General features: G+C 62.0%; 1 protein-coding gene across 8 annotated transcripts in view; it reads left to right on the top strand.

Moving 5' to 3' along the window:
- TSNARE1 (t-SNARE domain containing 1) overlaps positions 1-12,108 on the top strand; it is a 71,719-nt gene extending 59,611 nt beyond the window's left edge. For 5 of the 8 annotated variants that reach the window (XM_033126023.1, XM_033126020.1, XM_033126019.1 and 2 more), the window contains 4 exons: positions 3,126-3,198; positions 4,533-5,012; positions 7,585-7,649; positions 10,888-12,108. In XM_033126023.1, the coding sequence (XP_032981914.1) occupies positions 3,126-3,198; positions 4,533-5,012; positions 7,585-7,649; positions 10,888-11,454 (1,185 nt within the window). In that variant the 3' untranslated portion in view covers positions 11,455-12,108. The remainder of the gene's footprint in view (positions 1-3,125; positions 3,199-4,532; positions 5,013-7,584; positions 7,650-10,887) is intronic. The other 3 variants (XM_033126025.1, XM_033126024.1, XM_033126021.1) reach the window with 2 other exon arrangements.
- Positions 12,109-14,165: the final 2,057 nt, after the last annotated feature.

The following is a 14,165-nucleotide window of genomic DNA, read 5'->3' as shown; positions in this document are numbered from 1 at the left end:
ATTGCTGTTTCCAGGAGCCCAGCCCAAGTTTTTGTTCAGGACGAATGATACTGATTCGTCAGAGGTCATGGATCTGAGTGGGGGACGGTCTGCTGAGGACGGGGCTGGTCCAGCCCCTGCAATGCCAGCTGAACCCTGTGCTGAGAGGGACGTGAAGGTCAGTGGTCTGAGCGTTAGGTTTTTAAAAAAGGGAGGCCGGAAATGACGGGTGTCCAGGTGAGAGGTCACGCTGACCTCCAAAAGTCAGTGAATGGAAGCCGCCTGTTGCTCAGCTCTGGTGCTGACGTCCGGACGCGGGGGTGCTGGTACCCTTGGTGACAGTGTTGTGTGGGTCCCCCCACGTGAGGCCCCCTCACTGGGCTGCAGCCTCCCCGTGCACCGAGCGCTCTGAGCATGAGTGAACCCCCTGGCTTTCTCAGCCCTGCTCAGGGCCCCGCCGCCTCCGTGTGTCTCACTCTGGACAGAGCCCCTGTGCGTTCCTGGCAGGTGTTGCTGGTGTGGTTGGGGGGGCGGCCAGGACCTGGGTGGGGCCCCAGCCCTAGGTGGCCAGGCCAGGGGAGGTTCCGGCAGCCGTCCTCAGCCACAGCAGTGTCCCGATGGCCTGCTTGCTGCAGAAACAGCCTGCCTGGGGGTGGGGGCCGGGCCCTGGCGGAGAAGGCCGTTTGTACAGCCGGTCAGCAGCCAGGGCAGTGTGTGTGTAGCCAGTTGGAAAGTCGCCTTGGCCACTGCATCTCCAAGGGGCCTCCCCCAAAGCCCAGGACGCGCGCCAGACCAGAACACGCTCCGTCCTGGCGGCCCCAAGTTACTGGGTCAGCGCTGCTCCAGACCACCCCAGGCAGCAGCTTTGTGTTCACGTCGGGGCCAGGGCACAATGGTTTGCAGAAGCAGGAGCAGCTGCCATGCCACCCCAGCAGGAGCCTGAGGGCCCTGGGCCCCAGGGGCACTGGGCTCATGTCCCCTGCTCAGGACACCCCCCTGCCCTCTCCTTCGCCAAAGCTGTGTCCCTGTAGGCCAGGCAGAGCCACGGGCAGCACTGTGCCAGCCCACAGGAAGGGCTGTAGCACCCACCCATGCAGGGCTGCACCACTGAGCTCCCTCCAGAGGGAGCGAGGACCAGCTGTTGACTTCCAGGGGTGACCAGAGTGGTGGGGTCCGGGTAGTAGGGACCTGGGTCAGGTCAGCCCAAACCCAGGTGTACGGGCTCCAGCGTTTACCAGCCCTGCACGCTTGGGAGAATCCTTAACCTCTTGGTGACTCAGTTTCCTTGTCTGCCCTGTATGTGAGCTGAGGATGCCTCCCACAGCGTGGGACACGGAGCTGCCTTGCAAAGGCCCCTACGGGTCCGAGTCCAAGTGCACCCAAGCCAGCCTCGTGTGAGAAGAGGCCTCTGTCTGTGTCAGGCTTCTGTGTGTACTCAGTGGCCACGGTCAAGGTTGGTGTGTGGCCGATCAGTGCCCAGCCCCTGGCAGGATTGGGGCGGGAAGCTGGATGTCTGTGTGGAGCTGGGGCCATTCTGTCTGAGGCCCGGGGCAGCCTGTGGCCTTTGACTTGTGACCTTGGTGTCTTGATCTCCGGGTGGAACCTAAGCTTGGCCTCCACAGCTGGGGCCTTACCCAGGGAAGGCCACGGCGACACGGCTCCCAGGAAAGGGCCCAGGCTTGGGGCCCCCAGTACTCACCCATCTGCCACTGCCCCCCAGAGCCGAGACCCGCAGCCCCCACACTCTCTACCCCCTTCCCGGCCATCGGCCCCATTTCCACAGAGTTAAGCCCAGTAATTGATTTGCAATTGATAGTGCGCGTCAGTTCAAGATCATGCTAATTGCCTTGTTTCCCAGAACACTCCTAAAGGAAAATGAATTTCCCTGCAATATTTTGCAGTGGGGTGAAGTGACCCTTGTGGAAATCAATCCAGGCTCTGCAGTGAGCTGTGGGGGGGGGGGGCGGGCACGCTGGGGAGGGTTTTGCAGATATGAGTGGTGTGGTCACGTCCCTCAGGTGCATTGTTGCTACTTTGCTGGACAAATGGAGTTAAAATGGAGTCGGCGACAGGAAGGTGCAAGAGGCCAGCATGACATGCTGGGGTGGGGGCGCCCCGAAGTCCTCCTGGCCCGCGTTTCTGCTCCTCACCCCATTCACCAGCCTCATGAAGCCACTCAGTCTTTGGATAGCAGTGGGGCCCCCGTCCATCCATCACCCATCTGTCCACCCACCATCCATCTGTCCGTCCACCCACCCACCCACCATCCACCCATCCACAATCCATCTGTCCACCCACGCACCATCCATCTGTCCGTCCACCCACCATCCATCCATCCACCCATCCACAATCCATCTGTCCACCCACGCACCATCCATCCGTCCATCCATCCACCCACCATCCATCTGTCGGTCCACCCACCCACCCACCATCCATCTGTCCATCCACAATCCATCTGTCCACCCACCCACCATCCATCTGTCCATCCACCCACCATCCATCCATCCACCCACCATCCATCTGTCCGTCCACCCACCCATCCACCATCCATCTGTCCACCCACCATCCATCCATCCACCCATCCACAATCCATCTGTCCACCCACCCACCCACCATCCATCCACCCACCCACTATCCATCCGTCCATCCACCCACCCACCCACCATCCATCCGTCCATCCACCCACCCACCACCCTGAGGCCTTACCTGGTAGCACATGTGCTGGCCTGTGCTCGGTGCCAGGTACACGGAGGGACAGGTATGACTCTTCTGTGAAGGAGCCCCAGTCAAGTACAGGGAGTGAGGTGTCACGGGTGAGGGGCCTGTGGGAGGGCAGACCACGCGGGCTCCTCTCTGAGGGCTGCAGGGCAGTGTTGGGGACACTGCCTGCACTAGACTGCAACCCTCCAGGGGCCGAGCCTGGGTCCTCTGTACCCAGCGAGAGGCTCATGGCCTGGGCTACTCAGAGAGCTTGGGGTTTGGCCTTGGAGTCAGGAGGCAGTATTCAGATTGCAGTCCTGGCTCGGACGTGTGGGGCGACCCTGGGCTTGTCTCTGCGTGTGACTCACTCACAACCCTGATGCCGTGCCCCGGCCCTCCGACCTGCAGCCTGCAGGCATCTAATGGCCTCCATCCCGTTTCCACAGAGCGACTTGTTGGACGTGAACCAGATCATCAGGGACTTGGCCTCCATGGTGTCAGAGCAAGGAGATGCCATCGGTGAGTGGGTATGCCCCCCTCCAAACCCCCTCCCTTCTCCTTCCCCTCCCCCCAGGTGTGGGCTGCCTCCCAGGGGAACGAGGCCCAGGGCAGGATCTGAAGGTGTGAGCATTTGCTGCCTCCCTCGGGCACCCCCCAGGTCCGCCAGCCCCCGGAAAGGCCAGGGCAGGGGAGGGCTACCCGCTGTGCTCACTGGAGTCCTGGCCTCCATGCCCTTCACCCTGGGCCTTCTCCCGCACCCAAGGACTCCGCAGGGTGAGGACAGGCCATTCTGGGTTGGGGAGGGGTCATGGCTGCAGTGCGTCCCTCAGTGGGGGCTGCTGGACACATCGAGACTGGAGCCACCTTGGGGGCCTGCTTCTGTCCTTCGGCCTCTTCTCAGGAAGGGTGTGTGGTGGGGACAGGGCTGTGCTGGGAGGGGCCGGCGTGCATGTTGTTGCCTTGTTCCTTCCACGTGAGAGCCTCAGCCCCGCCCCGCCTGGCCCGTCCGTACACACTGGGCAGCCATGTGCTTTTCCCGCTACTGCCCTAGTGCCAGGAGCCCTGAGGGGCCGGGGGGGAACTCGTGGCCATCTGGCCCCCAGGGCCCAGAGACATTTGGCCGACACAGTTAGCTCCCAGACAGGCCCCAGGGACTCGCCCACCGACCTCTGCACCCCTGCTCCCTGGGGGCCCCCTGCCTCTCTCAGGCCCTGAGCCATGGGGGTTCCGAGGTTCAGGTACATTCTGGGCGTGGGTGCAACCCTGCCGTCCTCTTCCCAGTGCTGTGTGCACCCCAGGAGGAGTGGCCGGAGAGGGCCGAGCCTTGCTGCCCCTGGGGTGCTGCGGCATGCCTGCCTGCCCCCCACTCCTCCTCAGAGCCTGGGCTTCTGCAGGGCCTGCTCTGCAGCCTGGACAGCTTGGCTGGACCCCACGCCCCCTCAGGGTGCTCTCTCCACGGTCGCACCCTGTCTCCACATGCTCCCACCCCCTCAGCCCTGCAGCCCTGCCTGCCTCTGGCTGGCTGTCTCGGGGTGGGGTGTGCACAATGGTTTGTGTGCTGTAGATGGCCACTCAGTCCATGTGGTCAGAGACACTGTCTCCCAGGTGGGGGGGAGGGGCAGGTGAGGGCTGACCTGTGGCCACCATGGCCAGCGCCAGGCGGGGTGGGCACCGGGGGACTGGACGCCCCACTTTGTGCTGATGTGGGTGTTCCTACAATGATGGATGGTGGTCCAGGACCACTGTACCCCCCTTAGAAAGCAGTGGGGGCCCGGGGCCACGAGCCTGGTGGCGCTCTGCCCCCCAGCCGGCTGTGGCCTCGGTCTGCCCCTCAGCCTCTGGTGCCTTTCCAGGGTCCAGCGGCAGCAAGGTCACGTGCCGGCGGAGCTCCAGCCCCGAGCCAGCCGTGGCGGCCCTGCTGCCTGGGCCGGGCTTCGAGCCCCTGCGGCCAAGTCCCCACTCCCGCACCAAGACGCGCAAGCCCAACTTCAGCCCCCAGGAGACGGAGGTGCTGGTGCAAAGGGTGACGCGCCACTACTCGCTGCTGTTCGGGGCGCTGCGGGCCACGCCCGCCCGGAAGCACCGCGTGTGGAGCCGCATCCTGCAGGCGGTGAACGCGCTGGGCTACTGCCGGAGGGACCTGGGTGACCTCAAGCACAAGTGGCGGGACCTACGTGGGGTGGTGCGCAGGAAGCTGGCGGAGCGCCCCCAGGCTCCGGCCGAGGGCAGTCCGGCCCCCGCCCTCATCCTCACGCCTGTCGAGCGCATGGTGGCCGAGACCTTCTCAGCCGTGGGCCCCCCAGGCGAGGGCCAGGCCACCGAGCCCCTGCCAAGTAAGTGGGCCCCACCCACACCCCATGTTGCCCAGGCCGCCCCAGGCCCAGGGCTCCATTACGTGACCACGCGATCACGACCCTCAGGAGAGCTGAGGCCGTGGACACACCATCACCGCTTGGCCCCTCTCTGCCTCTAGTTGGGGAAACCGAAGCTCTGGGCCAGGAAGGGTCTGCTCATTTTGGGAGTGAAGTAGCTGGGGCTCAAAGTCAGGTTCATCCTGGCCCCGAACGCAGGGTTCTGGGTTTGCCCCACCGCGACGTAGCACAGCCAGGGCCCCCCAGAGACCTCAGGAGCCTCCGTCACACAGGAGCTGACAGGGTCACCCACATGCCATAGGCCCTCACAGAGACTGGGCGGCAGGGCCATTTCCACCTGCACCGGCCCAGCTCAGTTCCATACCCCGCCCCCACCCCTTGCACCCTTCTGGAGTGTGAGGGAACAAATGGGGGTAACACCCCCTCCCACGAGCCCTTCTAGCACTCTCGTTCTGGGGCCCTTCTCCTCAGGGTCCCTCAGTGTCCCTACCAGGCCAGGGTGACACCTGGTGGCTCTCAGACTCCCAGGGCACATTTGCTGAACCCCTCTGAAACCTTTGCCGGAAGTTTCTGTGCCTGGTGAGGAAGGAAGGGGCAACTTGGCTGGGCCTCGCTTGCCGCGCACAGCTGTTCGGCTCAGCCCTGCTGCCGCCTCCTCCGCGCCGCCTCCTGCTCTCGCCTTCTCAAGACGCCACACCTCTGAATGTCCCCATCAGCCAGCAGCGCTCTTCACCGTTGTCCGGCTGCACCTGGTGGCTCCACCTCCTCCTGGCAGCTGAGCCCTGCTGAACCCTTCTTTTCTGGGGAACTGCTGGAAGAACTTGGGGACGAAGCCAGGAGCAGGACCAGCTCCCTCTGGAGGGCCACAAAGTGGACAGCAAGACTTGGCCTCATGGGACGAGCGGGGACCACAAGCGCCCCCACCATTGGTGCAGCAGAGCTTCCAGTGGGCGGGTCTCCGTGTACTGCACAGGGTCACGGGTCGGGGATGGCACAGACCTGGGTCACCACTGTGCCCGTGGGCCTGTCATGGACCTGGGCGATGGAGAGGGGTGGGGCTTGCCTGTTAGGCCTGGGGAGGCCACCCTGCTCTCCTGCAGGCAGAGCTAGGCCTGGTTTGGGGTTGTCATGGGGCAAGGTGGGGACACGGGGCTGAGAAGGGTCTGGCAGCGGGTGGCACTTGTGTGGCCCTCATGTGGCCCTGGGTGCTTGGACCCGTCCCACAAATCCTCAGCCCTAGATCTTGGCAGGAACTTGGCCGTATTTGTCCTGGTGGACCCTGTGCTTTGCTCAGCCAGCTCTCTCGTGGTGAGGCCCTGGCTGCCCTGGTGGGCCAGGTGCCCCCTCTTTTGGAGCCCATGGCTCCTGCGCTCGCCTCCGTCAGCGTTGCCGACGGGTCTCTTAGTGCTGTCAGCTCCTCCTGGGAGGGCCTGGCACAGTGCTGATGGTCACTGAGGTTTGTTGAATGACTGAGTGACAGACGGATGGGGCAAGACTTGCCCAGCGGGGCAGAGGTGAAGGGCAGGGAAGTGCTTCAAAGCCTGACTTTGGGGGTGCTGGTGGCAGAGATGACTGCTGGTGGCCCAGGCCCCCCAGCTCCTCCTTCCTGGTCAGCAGTGACCTGGGGCTTGGGCAGGTCAGGCCTGCAGGTTGAGGACAGCCAGCAGACAGAGTGTAGGGGCCTCCATGGGGTGCCTGTGCCCTGGGGCTGTTGGGCGGCAGTTTCTGCATCTCCCCTGTGCCCCATGCACCTCTGTACATGCTCTCTGTGCATGTTTGGGGAATGGCGCTGAACGGGGTTCCCCGTCCCCCTTGGAGGCCTGGCCACGGATCCCCAGAGCAGAGGCCCTTCAGGGTTGCTCCTGTTGAGTGCCCCCTTAGCCTCTGAGGACTGGTGGTGACCCGAGGGGCCTGTGGCCCTGCAGAGCTGCCCCGGCCGACCTGGGACTTTCCAGACAAGGCGAAAGCGGTGGCCTGGGGCTCCTGGGGCACCAGACTGCTGCAGGCCACGTGGTGGGGCTGCACCCGCCTGACAGTGCCCAGGGCTCGGGAGGGAGCTGGCTGAGCGGCTGCTCTTAGATGCTCCAGCAGAGCTGTCCTATGTGGGGAGTGCACTGCGGGCTGAGCCCACTCCCGGGGTGATGAGGACCTTTCTTTTCTGGTCTCACTGGGCCTCGACTCTGGTTAGTGCCAGGTGCCATGGGCCAGCGCGTGGAGAGTGTTCCCGGCCCAGCCACAGTGGTCCTCGCAGCAGTTCTGTAAGGCGGGGGCTCTGCATTCTCAGAGCCTTCACCCTTTCCTGAGTGGGCTGCCCTGTCCGCGGGGCACCTCCAGGCCGTCTGTCCTGACTACTCGGCCAGCACCCCATCCCTGCAGCCTCAGCTTTTCGGGAGGCTGGACTTCTCGCCTGGGCCTCAGTGACCACCCGAGGGACAGATACCATGCACTCTCCCTCCCTGCAGCTCCCAGGCTTGGGCTTCCAGGCTCGGCCTCAGGTCCACCTAGTAATTGCTTTTGTTGTCTTGATTTGCAGAGAGTATTGAAGCCAGCCTCGAGGCGGCGGCCAGCGAGCTCCTGGCTGGAGCCAGCCGGCATCAAGTAAGTCAGTGTGAGGGGCCAGCCTGTGGCCTCTGCAGCCCCCAGCCCCAAGGCCCAGGCCCTGACCTCACCTGGGAAGGGCACACCCACAGGGTCTCTGAGCCCAGGAGGCCTGGTGTGGGAGGGGAGAGGAAGGGCTGTGGGTGTCTGTGCCCCCAGGGTGGTCGCACCGCCTCCTCATCTGCACCCCCACAGAGGGGCACCAGGGTCTTTGCCCGCTGGCTCAGTGGAAGCTAGAGGCTAGGGCGTGAGGTGAGAGGTGAGCAGTGCCCGCCTGGTGGTGGGTCTCACTGTAGTGGGTGCTGGGCCTGGCTGTGACACCCCAGGAGCCGGCCGCACACAGCTCTGTGGCTCCTCCTTTTTCCTCATGTGCAAGCTGGGTCTGTGTGTGCGCCGCTGTCTGGAGGGTGCGGCCGTGGAGAGGGCCCAACTGACCTTCCCACCCTCCTCCACCTGCCGCCTGGGCGCCTGTGGGCTCAGCGTCTGCCGGCTCAGCGTCTGCCCCTGACCTGGCCTTGGGCTGGAGGCTGGGCGGGGGCCTCCCCGTGGACCAAGCAGAACTTGGCTTGGGACAAGTTATCTGGCTCAGAGGGAGTGAGAACATACCAGGCCTTTATTGGCTTGCGATGGGGCTTCGGGCAGCCTTGGGGACCGACTGCCGGGCCTCCTTTCTGACCTGCAGCCACCACGTGGGCACCTGCCTGGGCCAGGTGGGCTTGGGCCTCGCCCCGCTGGGACTGAGGGCCGGCAGCTCTCCTTCATCCGCGCCTCCATCACTGCTGGGACCTGGCAGTCAGTGAGGAGCTTGCAGAGCCCAGCCCTCGGGAGAGGAGCCTGTGTCCCTGGTGTGGGGAGGGAGCGTTTTCTGGGAGAGTGCGTGCTCCGTCCTGAAGGCCAAGCAGGAGTTGTCCGGGCAGAGGGGACAGTGTGCACAGAGGCTGCCCCGCGAGCTCAGGGCAGCTGTGTGTGGGCCGTGCCAGTGGGAGAAGTGTGCGGACCAAGCCCTCATTCTCACGGGGCTTTGGGAAGTCCAAGCTCTACTTGGGAAGGGGCCTTCGAGAAGGGAGGAGGGGGCGGGAGGACGCTATGAACCGCAGCAGGACGTGGGTGAGATGATGAGCGCCAGGAGGAGGGAGCGCGTGGCGCCCTCCCGGCACCACTCCTGTGGGGAGCGCAGAGGGGGCAGGCCACACGTGGGGACAGGCGCCACAGGACCCAGGCCTGTGCTCTGAGGGTGGACACTGGGCCCACTGCTCCTCCCCCTTGTGTCTGCCCGTGGCCTTCAGATTCAGAAGGCAGGGTGAGCAGCGGTCGGCCACACATGACAATTGGTGAACGCACATCAGGAGAGGACACGGGCGTGCCAAAGTCTCACCTGCAGGACAGGGCAGAGGCACGGCCACTCAGGGCTGTCTGCCCCAGCCCAGCGCATGCACGTTCCAGCGCACTGAGGGCAGCCAGGCTCTCTACCTGAGACTCTCCACCAGGCCTGGCCCTTCCACGGCGTCCCCGAGTAGAGGTACCGGCTGCACCTGACAAGCGAGGTGGACCCGTCGCAGGCTGAGGGCCTGGGCTGTCTAATGGGGACTCTCCCGAGGGTGGCTCCTGTCGGGGTCCTCCCCACCGGAAGCCTCATCTTGAGAGGGAAGCACAGCTGGCAGGGGGGCTCCGTCCATGAGCACGCAGGGGTCGCCAGGTCAGGAGGAGCGGCAGGCCCCTGGATTGTGGGAGGAAGACGTGAGAGTATATGTCTGTACCACGGAAGGAAAACGTGAGGGTGCCTGGACCGAAGAAGGAAGATGTGACAATGAGCAACAGCAAGAGGAGGAGGAGGAGGCGGAGGCATGGACAGCCACCTGTGCCCACGGACACCTCGTCAGGCTCAGACCCCTGCCGGCACCCCTGCCCCATTCCCAGGAGCTCGTGGGCCCAGCCGTCCGGGCTGAGGCTGTCATGGCCCAGTCCCAGGGGCCATAGACATGACAAGCGGGGCTCAGACCCAGAAGGTGCCACAGAGTTGGTCCTCCCACTCGCTCTCACCCCCACACGACATGTGTCCATGAGACAGGACTCACCACACCCCTGTTTCAGGCCCCTTGGTTTTCCCTGGAACGTTTGTTGACTTATCACATACCCATACAGTCCAAAAAGGGTTAGACAACCTACAGCCAGGCCTTTCATTTGCAGATTAGGGATTTGAGCCCAAAGAAGAGAAGAGAAGGGTTTCCTGTATCACAGCCAGCAAGAGGCAGAGCTGGTTTGGGTGCCCGGTGTCTAGGATTTCACGTCCAGGCTCCTCCTGCTGCCTCGGGACGTTCTGCTTCCATGTGCACCCTGTCAGGCTCCTGGGATACCCGCTTGGTGGATGGGTGGATGCTCACACAAACAGATGGGTTCCTGGATGGACAGATGGATGGGCGGATAGATGGGTGGATGGACGGAAGGGTTGGAAAGGTATACACGGGTGGATGGATGGATGGAGGTACAGGTAAATAGATGAACAGACTGATGATGGATGAGTGGGTGGATGGGTGAGTGGATGATGGATGGATGGATGGGTGGATGGACGAAGCATGGGTAATTGGATGGACAGGTGGGTTGAGGATGGGAGGCTGAGGAGTGGGTGGATGGAGGGAGGCACGGGTAAACAGGTGGATGGACGGGTGGATGTAAGGGAGGAGGAGGAGAGGAGGGGAGGAGATGGATAGACGGAGGAAAGATGGAGGATGGATGAACAAACGGATGGACAGAGACATGAGGGGAGGAGAGAGTGAATATGTATAGACAGATGGACAGACTATGGTGGATAGAAAATGGCCAGCTTGGGTGGATGGGCGTGGACGGATGCGCAGACGGGTGGATGGGCGTGGACAGATGCGCAGACGGGTGGATGGGCGTGGACGGATGTGCAGACGGGTGGATGGGCGTGGACGGATGCGCAGACGGGTGGATGGGCGTGGACGGATGCGCAGACGGGTGGATGGATACATACATGGCAGCATGTGGCTGCCCCAGGACCTGGGAATCGTCAGGTAGAGGTTTCAGCCTCAGCATCATTGGAGTAGGTCTTTCACCCGCTGAGTGTAGTTTCCTAGTCAGGGTGGTGCTGCCCACTGCAGGGGGCACTAGGACACCTGAACAGTGAGCGTGCAGAGGGCCTCGTACAGGTGGCAGAGCCCTCTGGTGCCGCCCCAGCCCTGGCCTGCGAAGGCTCATGTTTCCTGTCTCCCTCTGCCAGCCGATGAGGACGACGAGGCCCCCAGCTGCCTGTGGCTGCCCCTGCGAACTGTGGATGGGCCCAGCCTGCCCGAACCTGACTCCCTGGACCTCCGAGGAGCCTTCCCCGCGCCCACCTCCTCGCTCTCCCCACCTGCCTCACCCGCCTCGGCCCCTCTGGCAGCCACGATCCCGGGGGCTTTCCGGCCTTCTCCACCCTCCTCTGTACCACCCCAGCCCTCTGGGAGGCCCATGGTGGCCGAGGCCTCCGAGTTTGAGCGGCGGCTGCTGGACTCCCATCGGCGTCAGGGCGCCCTGCTCTCCTCCTGGTCCCAGCAGCAGAGCGCGCTCTTGGCCCAGCAGAACCTGCTGCTGCAGCGGCTGGCGGAGCAGAGCCAGAGGCTGGCCGACGGCATGGAGGCCCTCAACCGGACCCTCGAGAGGCTGGTGGATGCCTGCCCGGCCCCCAGAGCCTCGCCCACGGTTCAGGACAGCACCCCTGCTGGTGGAGGGGCCCATGGACCTGACCAAGGCTCCCGGGGAAGCCCCCAGGACCCCCCCACAGGCCTGGAGGTCTTCTCAGGGATGATCCTGAAGGTGGAGGAGGAGCTTTAGGGTCAGGACCACAGTGGAGTGGGACTCCAGTCTTAAGAGGCGGGGCCTTGACAGAACCAGAAAGGACACAGGCCATCCACCTGTGGCTGCCCCTTCTGTTGCCATGGTCGCTGGGGCTTGGTGTTGTGCAAAGAAGGGCTCTGAGAGCCAGTCGGCTGGGGGACCAGGCAGAGTTGTACTCAGGGACGACACAGTTGGGATGGCAGAGGGTCGCTAGCAGGGGGCGAGCCAGCACGTACAGGCAGCCAGCAGCGGGGGCGGGGAGAAGCACACGGGGGCAATACCCCCAGACTGTCCCCTTAGGGTTGGACCCTAGAAATGTGGCTGGGCTGGCTGTCAAGAAGGCCCCCTGACTGTCCCGAGTGACTCCTGGAAGCCCCTCCATGGGCGTATGTGGACTCAAAGGGCCTGGGCTTCTGGGTTGGCTTGACTTGGGCCCAGGGAATCAACCACGTCCCAAATATGGGCCGTCTCTACTGTTACATGTCTGTTGTATGAGACTCATATGCACATATGTTCCTTGGTACTGTATGGGGGGATGCCCTTTTGTTACCTGTTGATTTTTTTTACAAAAAGTATTTTTTTTATTTAAGCATAAAATGACAAAAATGGCCGTAATGGTGATGCTGACGAGTAAAGGAGATGGAAGCAGTGGTTTTCTCCCGGCGGCGCGGAGGGTGGGCTGGGCCCTGAAGAAGGCGGTGTGGCAGAAGCCATAAAGAGGATTGGGCAGAAGTCAGTGAGGCTGGTGGAGCAGGCGGGTGGGGATGAGGGGCTGGCAGAGGGAATCAAGGGCGAGGTTGGGGAAGAGCGACCCCACCCCAGCCTTGGGGCCAAGGGGTAGCGTGGGTGCATCGTGGTCTGTTTGCCTCCACAGCCTGGCACGTCCTTTGCCCTTTGAGGTCTGAGCCCGGTGCTGCCAGATGTGGACGGCCGGGCAAGAGCATGGCTGGGACAGGGTGCCTGTCCTTTGGGCCGTGGGTCGGGGTGCACCGAGGAGCCCAGGCTGCAGGCAGGGAGAGCCAGGGCCTTACCTGGCCTCAGAGGAGGAGGCGCTCGTACAAGGAGGGGGACCCGAACTTGGTCCAGGAGTGCCCGTCACACCGGGGGCTCTGGAAGCTCCTTCTCTGGGGTGTGGGTGGGGGGGTGACCTGGAGATCCTTTAGGAATGAGGCTGTGATTTGGGTCTAAACAGGAGCCGGTCAGAGTTTGAGCTTTTGAGGAAAGAAGGTCTTAGCGAGCATATGCGGTGCAGACAGCTAGGAAGATGGACGGGGTTCCAGCTGCAGCCAAGGCGGCCACCAGCCTCAGTCTGCACTTCTGTAACTGTCCACAGGCAGCCTAGGTTTTGAACCAAATGACCAGGAGGGTATGGACCTGGAGAGGGGCATGGCAGGAGAGAAGGGCTCATCTCACACCGACAGCAGTGGAAGCTGGAAAACGGTGCAGTGTTCCTGCCGCGTGTTGACAGAATAACCGTCAGCGTGGAATTGTGCGCCCAGCAAAACCATCTTTCAAGAACAAAGACAGAATGGAGACATTTCCATACAAGTGAACACTTGGAGGTTTTACCACCGAGAGACTTTAACGGAAGCAATTTCTGACGGGTGGGTTCGGAAGCGGGGAGGACGACGCTCGAAGGAAGACCGCGTTCAGGGGCCGCGAGGCCGGCGGGGCCGACCGGCGACTGTGCAGGGCTTCCGGCATTTCATGGCAAATAGCAGTAGTGAACATGATGTCTAACTTGTGGGGTTCCATTTGCAGAAAGGACAGAAAAACCACCCACGGTGACAGTATATTATTTGGGAAGAGCTGTGAAAGTATTTTGAGCTACTGTTATTTGCAGGGAAATTAAATATTGGTCAAGTTTAGCATCTGTTAATAACTATACATGGTAAAAAAACAAGGGTTCCTTCATCAAAATTAAAAACGTGTGCTCTGCAAAAGACCCTGTTTAGGGGATGAAAAGACAATTTACTTACTGGAAAAATTCGCAAATGACATATGTGACACAGGACTTGTATCCTGACTGTATCAAGAGCTCTCTAAATCCAACAATAAGAAAACAAACAGTTCAGTTAGAAAATGGGCAAAAGATTTGAGCAGATACTTCACCGAGTTACAGATCGCAGCTAAGCACCCGGAAAGGTGTTCGGCATGACTGGCCACTAGGGAAATGCACAGGAAACGAGAGCCCAGCGCGTGCCTACTAGACCGGCTAGAACAAGGGACACAGGACAGGGAGGGACGGCACCATCCCCACGTGCTGCTGGGAATGCAGAATGGACAACGGTTTGATATTTTCTTAAAAAGTTAAACATGCACTTATCATACGTCTCAGCCATCGCATGCCTGGGCATTTCTCCTAGACGAATAAAATACCTGTATATGGGTGTTCGTGGTATCTTTATTTGTAATAAGCCCCAAATTGGAACTAACGCAGGTGTCCTTCAGCAGGTAAGTGGTTAAACAGCGGGCATCCACATCACGGGCTCCTGCCCGGCAGTGCAGATGGACGGACAGCCTGGAGGGTTCCAAGGGCATTGTGCTGAGTGGAAAAGCCAGTTTCAAAGGTCACAGCTGTATGATTCCCCATGTGTAACATTCTCAAGATGATGAAATTATGAAGATGGATAACGGACTGATGGTTGCTAGGGGTTCTGGAGGTGGGGCTGGTGGGGTACA

Source organism: Rhinolophus ferrumequinum, chromosome 14, assembly GCF_004115265.2.
Source record: "Rhinolophus ferrumequinum isolate MPI-CBG mRhiFer1 chromosome 14, mRhiFer1_v1.p, whole genome shotgun sequence".
NCBI lineage: Eukaryota > Metazoa > Chordata > Mammalia > Chiroptera > Rhinolophidae > Rhinolophus > Rhinolophus ferrumequinum.
This window is presented reverse-complemented; position numbering and strand designations above follow the sequence as displayed.